General features: G+C 35.0%; 1 protein-coding gene across 1 annotated transcript; it reads left to right on the forward strand.

The window, feature by feature from the left end:
* Window positions 1–18403: 18403 nt before the first annotated feature.
* LOC131956029 (toll-like receptor 4) lies at window positions 18404–21064 on the forward strand. Its single transcript, XM_059320374.1, has one exon. It carries the CDS (start codon window positions 18404–18406, stop codon window positions 21062–21064), a length of 2661 nt encoding a protein of 886 aa, XP_059176357.1.
* The last annotated feature ends 253 nt before the right edge of the window (window positions 21065–21317 follow it).

Below are 21317 nucleotides of genomic sequence, written 5' to 3' on the forward strand. Positions count from 1 at the left end.
AAAAGAATAGTTATTCGAAATGGTGTTATTAATTTGACGAAAATTTCATTATAATAGTCTGATACTTAAGATAAAGTAGCACGACTCGGTTTTAAGATTTTATGTTTGGATTCGGGTTGGGGTATGGGGTGGAGGTTCTATTGAGAAAATCTCAAAGCGTGAAGGGAACGGGCATTGTTTATTTGAATACCTAGTAGAAAAATTAATTTGCAAAAGAAATGTGGCACATCGTTGTGTTTTGTGTGTTTTGTTTTGCCGTAGGACTTTTGTCTTTTAGCTTTGACTTTCAACGTTGCCAGAGATTCGTTTCTAAAAAAAGCGGGTTCAGCTTCAAGTCAAAATACAATACAGTTTTTGGGTAATCCAATAAATATACTAGACATGAGTTATAACAACCGAGGTGACACACTTTATTTATCCGCTTGGTCGAGCCCAGTATATGATACCCGTAAGTTATTTTTATGCTTCAAAACATACACAAAGACTGTTCGTTTAACAAAACAGGTAGAGTTTTTTTCCAGGCATCTCTTCGGGGGTGTTCCGTCCCCCCCCCCCCCCCCACGAAGAAAGTCTACCGCCCACACCCCGAAGGAGATGGAATTTATATAGTAAACACACTTTTACTAGTGTCCGACCCCCCCCCCCCCGAAAATATCGAGTGCATCCCCGGAGAAAAAGTCTGGAAGAAACACTGAAAACAGGTAGGCCTACTAAAATTTAGCTTCATTCAAGCCACGGGCCACAATTTGCTAGTGAATTAGGCTCCCTAATGGTACTGATAATCTGAGCGCGAGGTCAGGAAATTAATGCGCGGCATATTTTAAAGCAGTTCGTAACCGCGCAGTCGAGCAGCTTAGTGCCCTTTAATGTAACCTTGGGTCATAGAGATTTTAGACAAGTACAGAAAAAGCGGTACCTCGCGTCCAAAGGGTTAATAAGCTACCTACACTTTAGGTTTTTGTTTAATGTTTAATTATTTAATTATTGGTTCATTTTATTATATAACTAGGCATGCTGCTTAGCTTCGCTTAGGTTTACAAAAACATTGAGAATTTGAATGCTTAATTAATTAGTGATTTGATGTTATGTGTAGTGCTCATATAAGGCGCCGGTCAGTCTTCGTAGACTTTTAGACTAAGCGTCACTGGCCCCCGTGTCCTTTCGCCCCAAGGCAGAATCCTTGGTTATGGTTATGGTTATGGTTATGGTTATGGTTATGGTTATGGTTATATTTATGGTTATGGTTATGGTTATATTTATGGTTATGGTTATGGTTATGGTTATGGTTATGGTTATGGTTATGGTTATGGTTATGGTTATGGTTATGGTTATGGTTATGGTTATGGTTATGGTTATGGTTATGGTTATGGTTATGGTTATGGTTATGGTTATGGTTATGGTTATGGTTATGGTTATGGTTATGGTTATGGTTATGGTTATGGTTATGGTTATGGTTATGGTTATGGTTATGGTTATGGTTATGGTTATGGTTATGGTTATGGTTATGGTTATGGTTATGGTTATGGTTATGGTTATGGTTATGGTTATGGTTATGGTTATGGTTATGGTTATGGTTATGGTTATGGTTATGGTTATGGTTATGGTTATGGTTATGGTTATGGTTATGGTTATGGTTATGGTTATGGTTATGGTTATGGTTATGGTTATGGTTATGGTTATGGTTATGGTTATGGTTATGGTTATGGTTATGGTTATGGTTATGGTTATCGTTATATTTATGGTTATATTTATGGTTATATTTATGGTTATGGTTATGGTTATGGTTATATTTATGGTTATGGTTATGGTTATGGTTATATTTATGGTTATGGTTATGGTTATGGTTATGGTTATGGTTATGGTTATGGTTATGGTTATGGTTATGGTTATGGTTATGGTTATGGTTATGGTTATGGTTATGGTTATGGTTATGGTTATGGTTATGGTTATGGTTATGGTTATGGTTATGGTTATGGTTATGGTTATGGTTATGGTTATGGTTATGGTTATGGTTATGGTTATGGTTATGGTTATGGTTATGGTTATGGTTTGGTTATGGTTATGGTTATGGTTATGGTTATGGTTATGGTTATGGTTATGGTTATGGTTATGGTTATGGTTATGGTTATGGTTATGGTTATGGTTATGGTTATGGTTATGGTTATGGTTATGGTTATGGTTATGGTTATGGTTATGGTTATGGTTATGGTTATGGTTATGGTTATGGTTATGGTTATGGTTATGGTTATGGTTATGGTTATGGTTATGGTTATGGTTATGGTTATGGTTATGGTTATGGTTATGGTTATGGTTATGGTTATGGTTATGGTTATGGTTATGGTTATGGTTATGGTTTGGTTATGGTTATGGTTACGGTTATGGTTACGGTTATGGTTACATTTATGGTTACATTTATGGTTACATTTACGGTTACATTTATATTTACATTTATGGTTACATTTATATTTACATTTATGGTTACATTTATGGTTACATTTATGATTACATTTATGGTTACATTTATGGTTACATTTATGGTTACATTTATGGTTTCACTAAACCTATCTCAGCTTTAAAAAAAAACAAGGTCACACGACTAAAAATACACAATTGGTAAGGCTTTGGTGAAACCCTAACAAATTGTATTTTAACACGTTTTTAACACGTTTTTCTTATCTTAGCTTCGCGTTTGTTTGTGGGTTTGTTGTTAAAATTGACAACGAAAATTAGCCCACTTCTGATTGCTCTAGAGATCTGAAATTCGGCATGCAGGCTATTTTCGCCTAACAATTTCAGATGCAATCATAAAAACTAGCAATTAGAGACCTAAATTAGCTTAATTAAATTACGCCCCTAGCACCCTAAAATTGGGGACATGATTTCTCAAAAACGCATGTAAATTTATAAAGTACTAATAATATCCCGCACTTTTATACACATTTTATTAGGCGTTCACTTGGTGAGGGACGGAGTGGTCTAGCGGTAGAGAGCTGGACTGCTAACCTGTTAGTCTCGAATCCGAGTTCAAGTCAGTAGACCGTCCCAGAGTCCACCCAACTCTGATGGGTACCTAAAGGCGGCATAAAGTAAAGGCGGCTGGGCATAGTGCTGACCACACTATATTTTCATATGCCGAGGTCACAGAAACAAGTGAACTCTACTTCGGGCACACAACAACGAATTTTGGAAATTTGATGGTGAACGTACCCACGTTTTTTGTCATAAAATGTATGAACAGTCATCACAAGAACCTGCACAGCTCGAGGAAGCACAGAATCTACGAGCAGTCATTGGTAGATCCCCTAGGGTCGGAAGAAAAATTTATTTTCTACTTTTTAGTCCACAAGAAAAACGTGGTTTTTTAAAAAGTTTTTTTTAAGTATTTTATTTAACCTTATATAAGGGACTAGATTGCAGCAACGCTGACGGGTGTTCTGGTTAGTCGGCGTGGTCGAGTCGGTAGAGCTCATGGTTGTTAAACTTTAAAAAGTTTCGAATTCAAACCTTCAGGCAGGTAAGACTAGATCACTTTCAACACTAAAAATTAAGAACGAATAAGAAGAAGTATAAACATGCTTTAACATATTTATGTCTATGATGGAATTTTAAAATCTCATATGGAGCAGCTAAAGTATATCTCACTAAACGTATTAATCATTTTACAAAATCAAGAGCATAAAAAACATATCTAAATAATGAGCAATTTAATTTTAAATTAAACCGGGAGTGGTCTCCCCTAAACTTTCTCGAATATTCATAATAATAAATAACACTAACGGGGATGGCAACTCGGGGTAGAGACATGATTAATAATTTATTTTTAATTACTTAAACTTTATAAAATGGAATGGTATCTCGTAGAAAAATGATTTGCACACCAAGTTAACGCAAAACAAAATGTGTATAAAAGTGCGGAATATTATTAGTAGATTGTAAATTCGCATGCGGTTTTTTTTGAGAAATCGGATATTGCAAAAATTACTGTTTCCAATAAACGGATATAATTCACAATTTTACAGAAGGCTGAGAATTATATTTTTCACTTACATGTGACATTTCATGTATCTATCTGAAAAAGTACTCAAGTTATAGGCTTTAGAATATTTGGTACTCAAGTTATTGTGTTTTTACAGACACACACACACACATACACACACCCATACATACACACACAGACATACAAACTAGATTGCAAAACAATGTCTTTTCGACTCATAGCTAAAAAAGTCTTTTACAAAACTACATACTAATATAATATAAATACACAATCAGGACTTATCAAATATAAAATGTACAGAATGTTTATATTATTTTTTAAATCCTCCATTTTAAGTAGTAGTTGATTTCTTCGTTTAACTCCATTGTAGCCTAACAGATGAGGAATGGAACCCACTGATAAATTTTTGCATATGGTTTGGAAAATCCTTGCTAGGCCACTGTTTTATACACATTTGTGGTGGCTAATTTTAAAGAAGTTTATTTTAAATTAATAATAAAATAAAAAAAGTGTTTTAAAATACCGACTCAGCTATAAGGCATCTTTGACAGCCGTCTCCTAATTAAAATGAGTAGCTTTTAATAATGACCCGCTGTGCTGCACACAGCTTAAAAATTGAGTAGATTAAAGTGAAATTCAAATTCAGCTAACTCAAATTTAATTCAGTTGTTGCAATCGATAATTAAAATGTAAGTAGCTGTAAAGTTTATAAGGGACATTAGATGTAGCAGCCGATTGCTTTTTGTGTTAACCACTCTTAGTGTTACGATGACGATTGCTATGCTTGCGTTACTTTCATTGGCTCTGTGTGGAGTCTTCACACAGACTTACGGTAAAGTACAATATTTAAAACAAAAATATTCAATTTAGCAAAGCGATTTCCACCAAAAGCATACTATATAAATTGTGTTTATTTGAAAATGTCCACAGCCGACAAATACAGTGTGACCGTGAAGACAGGTGATGTTGATAGTGCAGGAACCAATGCCAACGTCTATATTATCTTGGTTGGTTACCGTGGTCGTACAGAGAAAATCGAGCTGGGAAAAGGCAAGGATGAACTGTTTGAGACCGGCAGCACCGACGTCTTTGAAGTACGACGGGACGATTTTATTGCTATTAACGATAACTATGCTTTTTTTCTGTAAAAATAATAAAAACAAATTATAGAAGACATTACAATTATTCAGATGTTTGAAAAAAAGTTTGCTTATTGCGAGCATGGTGATTATTTGCAGTTTTAGCGATCATTACGTAAACACTTTCTTAAAGCTTGCCTAATTGTATAAATCAGCAATTTGCTTTGTTTAATAGGTATCTTCTGATGTCTTTATTAATATACTTTCACAAATGAAAATTATCATTGGACACGACAATGCAGGAGAAGCACCTGGATGGTTTCTTGATACAGTAAGTGCAGTAGTTAACATGTTTTAGAAAGTGCCTTACATTTCGTTTTCGGATTTCGTGCCCTGAGTTAAACTGTTTTATCTTTAATAAATTGTGTTTGCAGTGGGTGTTACTGACCTAGGCAAGCGTTCTCTCTTAAAGTGAACTGCAAACACAGCCTCTAGGGTTTATAGGAGGCAACGTTGTGGAATATGTTATATTAATGCGCACTTTATTTTGCTTGTTTTACTGAGGCACACATCCACGTCTTCCTCTTATGCTAAACGGAACCGAAATCAGGAGCCCACTAGTTAACGTATGGGTTGTGGCGAAGGCCAGGAAACATCTTCAACTCCAATACTTGTATACTCTCTTGTTTTAAGGTGAAGGTCACTAAACATCTTCAACTCCATTACTTGTATAATCACTTGTTTTAAGGTGAAAGTCAAGAAATATTTTACTGAAAAAGAGACCTCATCGATGATAAATTATTACAAAAGACTCAGCGCCTGCCAAGATGACAGGGGGGGTCAGCCCCCAATAGAAATGTTTAGCGACTTAATCAGCAACAACGAGGTGAGTAAGGTAACTTGACTTTTAGAAAACAAAATAGTCTCACTGCACTCGGTATACGCGACAAAGTTAAAAAAAAACAGAAAAAAAAACAAAGTAAACTATTTCAAGAATTAACGACATATTTTAATGTTGTTGTGTTTTACTTTCTTGTATACGAAGTATAGTGGAATTATTGTAATCGTGCAATAAAATCTAAATCGAGATTTTCACAAACCTCGACGTTTTACACACCCCCCCCCCTTCTAAGTTGAAAAACTTGCAATTTTTGTCCGTATGTCTGTGTGTCTGCAAACGCGATAATTTGATTGCCTGTTCAATTTTATTGACGATGCTTTATATATAGGTATTGTATCAAATTCGTAGTTCCGAATCAACTTTTGAACGCGTTCTGGTAACGGAAGTGGTACTTACTCTACTTTAGGTTTCTGAAAAGCCAATAACTTGAGTACCGTTTCATAAGCAATGTTTTAATACATTACTAATTTTCTGCTCTTTTATACACACGCTGATTGCGTTTAATTAGTGTTCACTTTTTCCCCACTCGGCTGTCTTCTTTTCACAAACTTTTTTGTAACCTGCTTCCTCTATCGTCAGTATGTCGTTATTGATCGAAACGGGTGGGCGAATTTTTATATAACAACGAGGGATGGCAAATCGGGACACAGACATAATTTTTAATCAATTATAATTACTTAAAACTTAAAAAAAATAGAATCTCCTAGAAAAAAAGAATTGCGCACTAAGTAAAAGTGTGTATAATAGTGTGTAATAATAGTATACATTCATATGCGTTAATAGATAAAACGAAAATAGAGGTAAAGTACGACTTTCGTCCAATGGAAATTACTCAAAATTTGACAGAAGGCAGACAATTAGATTTTTTACAACTATTTGAATTTTTTTTTATCTATCTGAAAAAAGTTGAAAAACCAAAAAGTAGAATATGGTTCACTTCCTTTTCCCCGAAATCGCTCAAAAGTTGACAAATAACTTCACATTTTATACATCACTTAGATATGAAATTTCATTAACCTAGCTGTAACAGTACTCAAGTTATCGTGTTCACAGACCTACATACACACACACACACACACACACACACACACAAAACACACATACATACCACAAAATTGCCAAAAAAAGTCAGACTCAAGGAGGTGTAAAGCGTCGATATTAGTGAAAAATGTCGATTTCGATTTTTTGCACGATTACAATATTTTTTCTGTACTTCGTATACGAGAAAGTAAAAAGAGAAAATAAAAGCTTTTCTTTATACATATTATAATACTCTACTATTTAAATAACTATAAAGGAAAGCGTGCTTCGCTTCCCAAATATTAATATAATTATACAATACATATTATAGCGAACCACGCTTTTGTTTATAGTTATTTGAAAATGTATAGAAGTATTATATTTGGAAAGAAAATCATTTATGCTCTCCTTTTTATTGCATTATTACTTACACACTTGTAATTAAATAGTTCTTATGCGTTTGTTAAGTTTGTCAGTATTAAACAGATGAATTAATTTAAGAAAAACAAATTCTGAAGCCCAGTAGGACTGGAAATGCCGTCTCTATTAGTTATACAAGAAAAGAGTAGTGGAAATCACTCCCGTTTTAATAGAAGTAAAAGATTCGTGTAATAATTATGAAGGTAATAAGATAAGTGTTTATAAAAAGAAAGCATCAAATAGGACTATATGTAGTTCGGCGGGTCTGTGCGTATAAGGGATGGGAGCCATTAACGAAATCCAACTACATCAGCTTCGAAAACAAACTGATTGGGGTTAAATACTGATTGGTTGAAGTCAACAATTGATTAGTTTAATTCAGGGGCAGAACTACAGTGCCCTAATGATTGTTTTGTAAAGAAGATTACCGTAGCTGCGGTTGGATTATGTTTATTCTACAGACACCACTCCATGCTCTTGTATATTCTTTTTCCTTTTGTTTTTTAAACCACTAAAGCCGAGTCCTCTTTCTCCTACAATAAAACTTATCAAAGATAAACATACGTTCAAACCACTTCAATGACTTTTTTCCCTTTTTTAAATAGTCAAAAAGGGATGTTCATACGCTCCTTTTAATAGATTTTGTACTAAACAATAAAGCAATTGTTTCTCTAAATTATTTTTTTTTATAAAGTACTTACTAATGAATAACATTGTATAAAAAGGAAAAGTATTTACAATTAATAATAGAAATACAAAAAACATAAAAATAAACATAACACGAAACACCATTACTTATACAAAGCTTTTATGGTTTATTTTCTCTTGACCGACAAGATGTTTAGATGTCTTAAAGCATAAATAAAATAAAACTGATTTTCACAAAACACATTAATGCAAAATATATATACTAGCGTACCCGTCCCCCGCGCGTTGCCGCGGGGATAGAAGAAAGTTTGACGAAATATATTAGAAGGATTTCGCCAACGCGTTACCAATCATATGCTCTTAGACGCGTGACCGTCTTTTCTAAAAGTGAGTTATTTAAATGTAAACAATGCCTGCGCTTGGATCATAAATAGCGGGACACGGGTTTACCTACACTACCGCATGAAAACATTGAGTGTACATTAATCACTCACCGAAATAATATGGTAGAACACACTTCGGTGACCGCCCATGTGTCAGAGACGTAGAGGGGCGCTCTCATGGCCCCCACCCCCCGATTACACTACCGCAAAGGCGCGGCGTACGACCCCTGGCCCCTTAAAACTAACCGGCGCCATCGTGCCAAATAGTATCCTGTTAATGAAGCAGATTTCGTCATTCGCTAAAGTGACACAAATGAACATGATTATTTCTTTAACACTTAAAAAAAGTATTTGACGTGTTTTAAACATCAGTGTGACTGATGCAATACGCTAGCGTTACTAATGGTCTATTATTAGATGCTCAATCTCAATTTCTGACTGGATTTTCTAATAAAATATGCTTATTGCATCATTCGCAAAGTGACGAAACTCTACAGTAGGCTCCTCATATTCAAAAAGCTTTTTTTTTCATCTTTCGCAAGATGACGAAACTGTACAGAAGGATTTCCTCTCGTTACAAAGTTATTTTTATAAGCCTGTTGTAGTTATACCGCTGAATATAGTAGTACCCCTTACTCGCTACGCAGGACGCTCGATTAACAGATGTCAAGTGCGAACACAGTCGCTCTAAAACTCTGGGCGCCAAGCCGAGAATTGACGAAAGTTGTACCCTATATGGCGCCGCCCAAAAGAAACTTTAGTTTTCTTTCTCGCAGAAATATTCTCGGGAATATACTCATCTATTCCTTAAAGTGTCATGGCACTCGGATGAACCGCATCCGAGTTTAATTTTTATATACCGTGTATAAAGGAAAAATTCGCTTCCCCCCACCCCCGGGGCGCCGCCCTTGCAATAATAAAAAATATTTTTTTTTGCAGAACCCTACCATTGAGTGATCTAATCATCTCCCAAAGTTTCATAGTACACGGATGAACGATGTGAAACCGAAATAGACTTTTATTTTTATAAACCGTATATAGAGAAAAATCGCAGCCTCCCGTGGCGCCACCCTTGCGAAATTAAAAAAGGATTTTTTTTACAGAACCCTTTCCTGAATTGTTCTAATCAACTCCCCAAAGTTTGATGGCGATCAGATAAATGGTGTCAAACCAAAATCGACTTTTATTTTTATATACCGTATATTGAGAAAAATCCCACCATTCCGTGGCGCCGCCCATGCGAAATAAAAAAAAAAATATTTTTACAGAAACCTTCGCTGGAGTGTCCCAAACAACTCCCGCAAAGTCTCATGGCTATCGGATAACCGTGCCACACCAAAATCGACTTTTATTTTTATATACCGTATATAGAGAAAAATCGCACCCTCCCGTGGCGCCGCCCTTGCGAAATTAAAATTGATTTTTTACAGAACCCTTCCCTAGAGTTTTATAATGAACTCCCCAAAGTTTCATGAATATCGGATGAACGGTGTCACTGCAATTCACTTTTATTATTTTTATATACCGTATATCGAGAAAAATCGGATCCTCCCGTGGCCAAGCCATTTATCTATAAGCATGCCAACACTTAGCCAGATATAAAGAGGGTAAGTGTTATAATATAGCCCATATAAGGCGCCGGTCAGTCGAGGTCAGTTTTGACCCCCCTCTTCGTGGACCTTTCGGCTTATCGGCACCGGCTCTCGTGTTCTATCGCCCCAAGGCAGACTCACACTAAATTTTAAGCGCCAGCGGTGCCGGGAAGCACTTGACCACTTTGCTATATATATTATATATATATATATATATATATATATATATATATATATATATATATATATATATATATATATATATATATATATATAAATATATATATATATATATATATATATATGTAAATATGGGGGGGGGGCTAAAAAAAATTGCGGGGGGGCCCTTTTTTCTAGTTTAGCCACTGCCTAAAATGCTTGAAATAGTGTGTATAGATAAGTATGTAATTCAAAGTAAAATCCTCAGCTAGCCATTGAGAACTAACCAATATCACACACGATTTTATCCATCAGACACCTGAGTATGTTGAGTATGAATTTAAATGGAACGACTGGATCGCAAAGGATGAATTGTATACTCTAGAAAAAACTTTAGGTGTCTCATCGAAAACGATTGGGTTCAAAGAAAAAAAATAATGTTTAATTGGAAGAAAATAAAATTACATTTATTTGCTTATATCTGTCTTTTTGTTTCTTAATTTGTATTCATGTTTTATTGTTTGTTTGTTTTTTAAATAAATCTAGGCTATGAACACATCTTTTTTTGAGGAGATCTTTTATGGCAAAACACGTTTGATTTTTATGTAAATATGTAATTTTTTATGTAAATACAAAGTTATTTTCGTTGTGATAATCTAGATTAGTGTTTTCAAACTTTATTAACTTACCTTCCGCTTTTATAGAAAAACTTTAGCCCCCCGCACTATTCGCCCCACCCCCCACTATTTACATCATTAAGTATCCGATTAAACAAAGACACTGTAACGATACATGTATGTTGTTTCGTGTATCTAGATATCTATCTACTACTAATTGGCTTACATTGTAGATAGATACAACACATTGCTAAGAAGCATGAACTTTGTGTGATGCTACCAAAGTGTTTATTATACTTTTTTTTCTCAGCAGCCTTCACACATCACCACGTTTAGCTATTTACAAGCCATTTCTTTCTACGTTAACATAATAACCGCAATAACACCGCGCTTTACTAAATGTGATACATAGAACGCAATAACAACAACTTTTATGATAACTCATATCTAAGGTTAAGCTTCTGGTACCTGCTTTGGCAGCCAGATCTGCTGAAAGCCCTGTTTGAATTTAAAATTTAATTTTTTTCCGTATAGCATCTTCAAAACATTCTTCTTGTAAATGTGAAGTCTTCTGTGTTTGTACCTGAAAAGTGAACAAAACCCAATAGAGTATATTTTTTATTTAATATATTCTCAAAGCGTTAATTGATGTCAGAATGAAAAAAAAAGATCCTGGTGCTGACAATAAGTGAGTATATCTTTATTTTGTTTGTCAACTGTTGTTAAATTTGGAGACAGTCTACATTTTCCCTGTAGAATTCTTTCATTAAATTTGGATTATTTTTTTGCATCAATCAAGCTTGACCGTGATGCAGCATCCTTAATTTCTTAAAATTCTACCGCTATACAAATTACACAAACACCCACCTTTGATAGCCATCGAACGTCGGTACGCTGCATTAATCAATTACATTCGCTATCGTTTTTATTACAATGTCTTCTCGACGATCTGTCATTCGAGTTGCATCTTATTGTGTTTACCGCATCATTAGCAAACTATTTTTTTACGATAAATAATTTATTGATTTTTATTCAATTTATTCAATAACGGTAACAACAGTAGGTACTTAGACCTTTTTCACATTGGCCGTCTAAAAAAACAACAGCAGAATAATTGCATTTTAAAAAAAAGTAATGGAGTAGTAAACGAATAGCAGTAGCATAACATTTAAAAAATTGAAATAAAGAAATAATAGTACAGTGGATTACCCGTTTCCTATTTAGATAACTGTGGGTTTCGGGGGTCATCCATAAATGACATCACGTCTGTCCCTTATCATCACAAAATAACCAGCCCACACATTCAAAAAGACATAAATTGAAAAAAAAAATTTAACATTAACATGATGTGTCTAGAACCCGTGCCACCCGATTGGAAGCATATTACACTATCACCTTGCTATCTATGCTCGTCACGTCGTGACACGTTGTGTGCTTTATATAGTTGAGTCTGTTTCAGAAATGATTTACGCGAATAGGCCCTACGTCTAGTATCTTTCAAATAAAATTTTATCTTAAATTAGCCAATTCTATAAGTAAACACTCAAAAATTTATCTAAAATAATGAAGGTCTCAAAGAAACTTATTACTCTCTAGATCTAGATAGAGTTATCAAGATTCTACGACTGGTTTGGTTAAACCGAGTTTTTGCCATAACTCAGGACTTTAAAACCTAGATTGATAAATCACTTGTATTCTTGAGTTAGATGATCCGTGAAGCTAAAAGGCAAAGATTTATATCATATATTTAAGGACTAAAATAGTTTAATAAAGAAACTCAATAATGTATTCTGTATTAAAATGCCTTTTAATTTTAATTAATTAATTTTGGTTTGACCTAGATTCTAGATCTATAAATAACTCCCTTCGACAGCTGATATTAAGATTATAGATCAATATCCAGTAGTCTAGAGAAATTTATTGTAAACTTAAATGAAAAGGACTGTTAAAAATTGATATAAGTGTTGTAACGTAATAAAAATAGCAAACGGGCGAATCGTTAAAGCTATAGCCTACAGAACATTAACTTTATAATGCTTTATACATCTATATAGAGCATGGGTCTCCAAACTACGGCCCGCGGGCCAAATGCGGCCCGCGAGGTCCTCTCATCCGGCCCGCGGAGATCTTTTTGTCCACGGAAAAAACGCTTGTTGGTGATGGCTGAGGAACTTTGCCCAGAAAAATCAAAGACATGCCTGGAAGAAACTGGCCCCCGAACTGAAATTTGATATATCTAGTAGTTAATGCGGCCCTCGGACTGAAAAGTTTGGAGACCCCTAATATAGAGGAAACAAAATCTTTGATGGAAGCCGCCATTGTTGATGTAAAAAGTAAATAAATTATGTGATGTCACTAATAATTATAAGTAAAGTCATTGTTCTGAACTTTAATAATTAATGTGGTTAATCTACCAATGAATAAATCAATAAATTAATTAACGACTTTTATAAAATTTGTGATTAACAGTCTGTCTAAAAACGATAACTGTTCTCTAACTTAATACTATTTTACAGCTCTACACATAGTGTAGATTCTCTCCTGTAACCAAACGGACAAACAAACAAATAAATATTCAAGCATGTAAACAAACTTGTGTTTTAGTAGTATAATAGACTACCCGTTATCTAGTTAGATAACTGTAGGTTTCGGGGTAATCCATTATTGACATAACCTCTGTCACTTATCATCATAAAATAACCATACCCCACATTCAAAAAGACGTTTTTTTTATCTTTTAAAATACACCGATTTCGGCTGAGCATGGATCTAACCACACTATCCTTTCATATACTGACGTCACAGGTGACCTTCTCAACTCTACTTCACTTGCCCAGTGTCTACACTATCCCTTCATATGCTGATAGCAAAGAAACATTAGAACTCTACTTCACCTGCCCGGCGTCCCGCGAGGTCCCGGTAGTCAACTTCATCATTCACGTTTGAAAAAACAAAAGTTGAAGAAAAAAATAAATGTCGTGATCTGTCTCGAACCCGTACCACCTGCATGGTAGCCGTTACACTACCATCTTAGCTATATGGGAACTGATCGTTTCATGTGGATGGGGGGGTCAAATTATTTCGATTATATATATATATATATATATATATATATATATATATATATATATATATATATATATATATATATATATATATATATATATATATATATTAATACTAATAGTTTCGCTGTCTGTCTATCTATCTATCTATCTATCTATCTATCTATCTATCTGTCTGACAAGAACGCTCTAGAGAAAACACAAGGAATTTAAAAACTCACAGTGAAACGAAAACGAAGTATGACGTCGACACATTTAGCATAGAGTAGAACATAATCTCAAACCAGAGAGTGCACACAGTAAAATGACGACATTAATTATCGAGTAAACATTGAATGAAAAGGAAATTTTGTCTAATCTAAATGGTTTGCGTGAAGAGTTTCTTTCATACAATTCTTCGGGTAGGGGCGAAGCCCCACCCCCGCGTAAGAACGTCTGAGCCCCCCCCCCCCTCCCCAACTCAAAAGAAATTTCCTCATCGATACTCTATAATAAAATTACCGCCTAATTAATGTGACTAATCTAAAAAGTGGTTTTCTTGCAATTTCTTTAATGCAATTCTTCGGGTAGTGGCTAAGCGCGACACCAGTGTTTCTTTCAGACTTTTTCCTCCCCGGAGAGGGGGGGGGGTAATTGAAATTTTCGGGGGCGGGGTTAGAGTTTTCGGGGAGGGGGGGGCGGACACTGGAAAAAGTATATAATTATATTTCGTTGAATGGGACGGTAGACATGTTTTTTTTGGGAGTGGGGGGTGGGGGGTGGGGAGTGGGGGGGTTGGGGGGGGAGGTGTGAGTGGGGGGGGGGGGGTGGGGCGGTGGTTTCCTCATCGATACTCTATAATAAAATTACCGCCTAATTAATGTGTCTAATCTAAAAAGTGGTTTTCTCGCAATTTGTTTAATGCAATTCTTCGCGTAGTGGCTAAGCGCGACACCAGTGTTTCTTTCAGACTTTTTCCTCCCCGGAGAGCGGTGGGGGTACTTGAAATTTTCGGGGGCGGGGGTAAAATTTTCGGGGAGGGGGCGGACACTGGAAAAAGTATATAATTATATTTCGTTGAATGGGAAGGTAGACATGTTTTTTGGGGGGTGGGGTGGGGGTGGGGTGGGGGTGGGTGGGGGGGGGGGGTGGTGTGGGGGGTGTGGGGTGGGGGGTGGTGTGTGTGTGTGGGGGGGGGGGTGGGTTGGTTTTAGTTTAGAGAAAAGAGACAGCACTATCAACCTAGCGCCCGGTGTATCCTTCCTCAACGGGCCATTTTTCTCGTATATATATATATATATATATATATATATATATATATATATATTAATATAATAGCTGCATATCATTGCTTTGTTGTGATGTAAAATACATTGAAAGTAGTTCGCTGAAGAAATAAGAACAAAATCACATCGTAGGACAACAAAACAAAATCACTCTAAACAAACAAAAAAATAAAATATACAAGCAATACAACTAAAAACAAATGACGCAATAGAATCTGTTTTGTAATGCTAGTAAAAAAAAAAACAATTTGACATAATGATTCCTGGAATATTAAATAGGACAAGCCGTGTGCACGTGTCTGTTTGGTAGTCTGTCTTTTGTACATTACTATACCTGTCATCTGATTGCCATGAAACTTTGGGAAGCTGTTGAGAATACTCCTGGGGAGGTATCTGCGGTAAGCAAATGCAAATTCGCAGGGGTGGCGCCCAGGCAGCCGAGATTTTTTTTCTCTATACGGAGTATAGTATATTAAAAAAAAGTCTATTGCGATTTGACACCGCTCATCCGATCGCCATAAAACTTTGGGGAGTTAATTATTACACTCCAGTGAAGGATTCTGCAAAAATAAAATTATTTTCGCAAGGGCGGCACCCCATGGATGGGAGAGGGGGGGGTATTTTTCTCTATACACGGTACATACAAATAAAAGTCGATTGGGTTTCATCCGATCGAGAGCAAACATTGGGGAGCTAATTAAAACACTCCAGTTGAAGTTTATTAAAAAAAAAACAATTTAGCTAGGGCAGCACCCCTGGAGTATGCGATTTTTCTTTATATACGAAAAAAAAATAAAGTCGAATATGGTTCGAGAACGTTTATCCGAGTGCCATAAAACTTATGGGAGTTGACAAATACTCTCGAGATTGTTTCTGCGAATTGGCTTCGATCAATAATTTCAGATTCGGCCCCAAAGGCTCACATAGGCCGCTGAGCTCCCTGTAATATATTTTTAAATAGTCACATAAATTAACCAAGGTTAGATTATTAACTGAATTGTTTCCTTTTTTTCGAAAAATAAACAGTGTTATCACATTGCAAATGATGCAATTAACATCTATTTTTAGATGATCCAATCAGAAATGTATAAATCATCATATTGGTGTGATACGAGGCAGGAGAGTGAGAAAAAGACATGCGAAACAGTATAAACGTTTTTTTTTTAAATTTAATAATAGGCCGATCAGTTTTTTTGTAATGTGATAAAAATTATCGGAAATTGAATGTTTTAAATAAACATAAAATCTGTTTCCATGAGCCCTTTTAGAAGTCTCTTAAGTTCTGGATTGAGCTTACAGTGCCATCAACTGTTTCTGATGTAAGTTGAAATTACATAGAGTGTCTTACAAATATTACTCTTCTATTTTTATGGTTATCATTCTTCCTTAGGTATCACACTCCCACTTTATATACCTCACGCAACATGTTTCGAACACACACACACACACATATATATATATATATATATATATATATATATATATATATATATATATATATATATATATATATATATATATATATATATATACAGTGGCGTAGCGAGGTCGGTTGTCACCCGGTGCGGCACTTAATGGTGTCACCCCCCAAAGGTGTAGCGACCCTTCCCGGGGACAAACTTTCAAATTATCGATTTGCACCCCCCTCCTCAACCTTGCTATTTGCACCCCACCCCCGCAAACTTTCTATTTGCACCCCTCTCAAACTTTCGATTTGTCCCCACCCCCCCCCCTTCAAGTTTATCTCTATAAATTTAGCTATTTTTTTCCTTGGTGTCACCCCCTAAATGGTGTCACCCGGTGCTATCCGCAACCCCCGCCCCCCTCGCTACGCCTCTGTATATATATATATATATATATATATATATATATATATATATATATATATATATATATATATATATATATATATTGACAATAGAACTTTAGTTAATAGCAAAAGCGACAGTAATTTTAAAAGCAAAATTGCATTTATATTTTCGATAGCACAAATTATTGCAACACAACGTTGTCTTAAACTTTTTAAATGATTGAAATGGGGAACGTAAGATGCGGCAGGACAGAAAATATAGTAAACTATAATATAGCAAAAGATTTGTTTATTTTTTAAAATCATTCCAATATAGCCGTAAACAATTAATACTTTTTATATTAATTAATTGTTTTCATAATTTAAAATACAATTTAACCATCTCTTAAACTAGGTTTAATAGTATCTACATGTTTAAACCGTACCAAGTGTTAACTACGTGACTGCATGTGTGTCAATATCGATTTAGCCTTATGAATAAATGTGTAGCTAACCTGTAAATAGCTATATTAAAACATAAGATTTAGCTTCAGTTCAGTTAAGTTGTAACACCACACCAGTTGCAACCACGGGCTTTCGAGTTTACCTTTCTTCTTATACGGGAGTCTATGCGTCCTTTCAAATTATATAGGTTGTGACCTAGTTCACTCCAGTAAAAAAAAAATGCAGCTTAAGCCTAGGTGTATTCTACACAAAACATGTAGGTCAGGGTTAAACCTAGACGTAACGTCTGTGTGTGGAATGTGTTCTTTACTATTCTTGAAGATCAGTTTCAAGAAGTAAAGCTTTTTTGAAAAATATTCAGGACTGTGTTGGATTAATCGTTTTCGTAAATTACATTGTGGCAAGTAAAAGGCATCAGCTTTATTAGTTTATTATAATTTCAACCTAACATTAGGCTATACAACGAAATCATGAAATACTTGATGTATACCAATATACATCGTTAACGTTGAATGTTACATATTTATATTTCTAATACTGTTAAATCAATTTTCTGCTTATTTAAACTAATATATATATATATATATATATATATATATATATATATATATATATATATATATATATATATATATATATATATATATATATATATATATATATATATATATATATATATATATATATAAATATATATATATATATATATATATATATATATATATATATATATATATATATATATATATATATATATATATATATATATATATATCTACTTCAGTCAGGTTTTATTAATTAATTACATGTGTGCTTTACGTTTTTAAATTTAAAAAATAATATTTATTGTTTTCATTTTTTGTTACAGATGACTGCTGAATGAAAAACAAAAAGCGGATATTTCAATAACTGATTTTATTTACGTCAATTTACAATTGAAAACATGTATTTTTGTAACGTGATATATTATTTATTTTTTCTAAATATATGGAGCTTATATAATATGGAAATCATCTTGTCTGAGCTTCCCTCACTTGATCAGTTCAAGAATAACAATACAGCTACACTGTTTAAATTAGCAAAGGAGAAAAGAAACCAGAATAATTTCCTTAAAACAGCTAAAAACGAAGAAACTGGCGTGTCCGATTTATCATCAGCTTGCATCTCTCCTTGTGAAATTGTTGTGAATCAATCTATGACATTGCTCAACTGCAGCTATAGACATTTACAAGACATAGAAGAGTGCTGGTTCCCCTCGAACGCAACTGTTCTGTTGTTAAATAACAACAAAATTGAAATATTGAACTTTGGAATGTTTTCAAATTTAAATGAACTAAAAATTCTAAACCTATCTAACAATGACATATCAAATATTACAGAAGATGCATTTATTGGGCTAAAAAACTTGGAGATATTAAGCATGGAAAACAACAGAATTGTCTTCAACGTTTCAAATGTATTTAACCATTTAAAAACGTTGCAAAAACTTTATATCAAGAATCAAAATGTCCAATCGGTAGATGCATATACCAATAAGATTAGTTTCCCGCCGTCGCTTGTATTATTAACATGGGATATGAATGAGAGTTCTCTGGGAGATGAGTTTATGCAGCTGCACAATCTTTCTACATTAATTTTATCTGGAACAACCAATCATATAGAACACTCCAGCTTCCAAACGGTCCCTGGTATTAAAGAATTAATTTTAACAGATTTGCGAAATTTAACACGTATCAACCAAAACTGCTTGTGTACAATAAAACACCTGAACATACTAGCAATCAAGCACACGCCAATAGGCATACGTTCAGCACTTAAGTTGTTTCACTGTCTAGAAGACAGAAACATGAGCATTATAGCCCTAGATGATATAGCTATTAATAAATATAGACTGGATGTATCAGTAATTAATGGCGAAAGTGTACTCAGTAGAAACCTCACCTCATTTCTAACGAAGGTCTGCGTGCAGGAGGTCACAATAACCTCCAGCTACTTAATCTTAGTTTATGTGAACGCCATGTACAGCCCCACCTGGGAACAATGCCTGAAGAAGCTTGACTTGTCCGAAAACCCTGTGATTGGTCAAATATTTTCTAACTTGCAATTTCTCAGATTCAGCAACATACAGTATGTAGATGTCTCAGATACATTCAAATCTAAATTTAGACTATCGCTGTTTTGGGAAGCCCCGGAAGCTGTCTATGCTGAGAAGATGGCTATTGCTGTACAAGATACACACGGTTTAAGTAATAAAAATTCATGGAAATACATAGATATTTTATCAGCTCATAAAATTACGGGAGTAAACTGTAAAAATGTCTCCATAGGCTTTGTGTGTGTTAAACTATCCGCATCTCTAAAATTCGTCAAAATTCGAAGACTGTTTGGCTATTACATCATGCAGTTTGGTATATCTTTTCAGGATGGATACAATATAGAATACATTGACATTTCAGAGTGTGGATTGTCAAACTTTAAATACCCCGTGGTTGGCTTGAACTCACTTAAAACTGTTATCGTCTCTGCAAATGATTTGAGCCTAATCAGAGAAAACTTTTTCGACGAGTTCCCACTTTTGGAAAAAATAGCAATGTCAACATGCAATCTGCATAGCGCCTTAATATGTTTTAAAGGTAGCCGATATTTTCTTAAGTTAACATATCTTAAATTTGTCGACATATCATCAAACAGCCTGAACCTCCTACAACCCGATACATTTAAGTTCAACAAGAATTTAAAAGGCGTCAATTTGGCTAACAACAGATTCATGCACATCCCACTAGATGTATCATTAACTCCAAACCTCATGGTACTAGATATGTGTGACAATGTCCTCACAACAATAAATAAACCGATTCGGGATAAACTTGATGATTTGGTCTACAGAAACGGATACTTTAAACTTAATCTTGATGGCAACATCTTCTCCTGCCATTGTGAGAACATCCAGTTCCTGGCCTGGCTACAGAACTCACTCGTGACTTTAGACAACAACAGGAACTACACGTGCATGGACCAAGACGGGGTGTTGACTCACACGTTGCTCTATCAGGATCTCAACACGTTTTGGCGACTATGTGTTGGAGAGGTTTATTTCTTTTCGAGTTTGGTTATAGCCACTACCATTGGAATTGGATTTTTAACGTTTTTTATATCAACTAAAAATTCAAACTATATAATGTCATACCTTATGAAATTATTTGGCAGTTTCCAGTATAAAAAACAATCTGACTACGCAAACGGTGTTTTTATCGGATACGCTGACCAAGATTACAAGTTCACCTGTGACCTGCTCTTGCCTTATGTTGAAACAACTCTTGGCCTGAAGGCGTTTGTACGTGACCGTGACCTTTTACCTTCGAGTGACGTGGCGCGGGGACTTGTAGAGGCCGTCAACTCCAGCTGGAGAATTATCTTGGTATTCAACGAAAACTTTCTCAGAGCAGACGACTGGATGTGGTTTACCATCAGGTGTGCTATCTACTCCCAGACACCTGCCAACCCGTCTAGAATCGTCGTCATGGTCCACAAACAACACCTGCATCATTTACCTGACGAGCTGCTCAGTGCTGTGTTGGACGAGAACGTCATCGTGGTCTCCAGATGGGAGTTGGGTTACACCATTAGGCATCAACTTCGTACTCTTTTAAAGCAACAGTATTAAAAGTGACATGAGTTTATCTCTATACTACTAAAAATCAAGTTTGTTTACAAGTTTCAATATTTTTTTTTGTTTGTCTGATTGAATACTGGAGAGAATCGGCGCTAGGTGGAGAGCTGTGAAATAGTATGTAGGTAGAGAACATTTTTTTCTTTTCAGACAGACTGTTAATCACAACTTTATTTAAAGACGTTAATTAATTTATTAATTTATTCATTGGTAGATTAATCACATTAATTTAAATTTTTCAAACAAT

Source organism: Physella acuta, unplaced genomic scaffold (assembly GCF_028476545.2).
Source record: "Physella acuta isolate Inbredline_101_S28 unplaced genomic scaffold, ASM2847654v3 ptg001123l, whole genome shotgun sequence".
Lineage (NCBI taxonomy): Eukaryota > Metazoa > Mollusca > Gastropoda > Physidae > Physella > Physella acuta.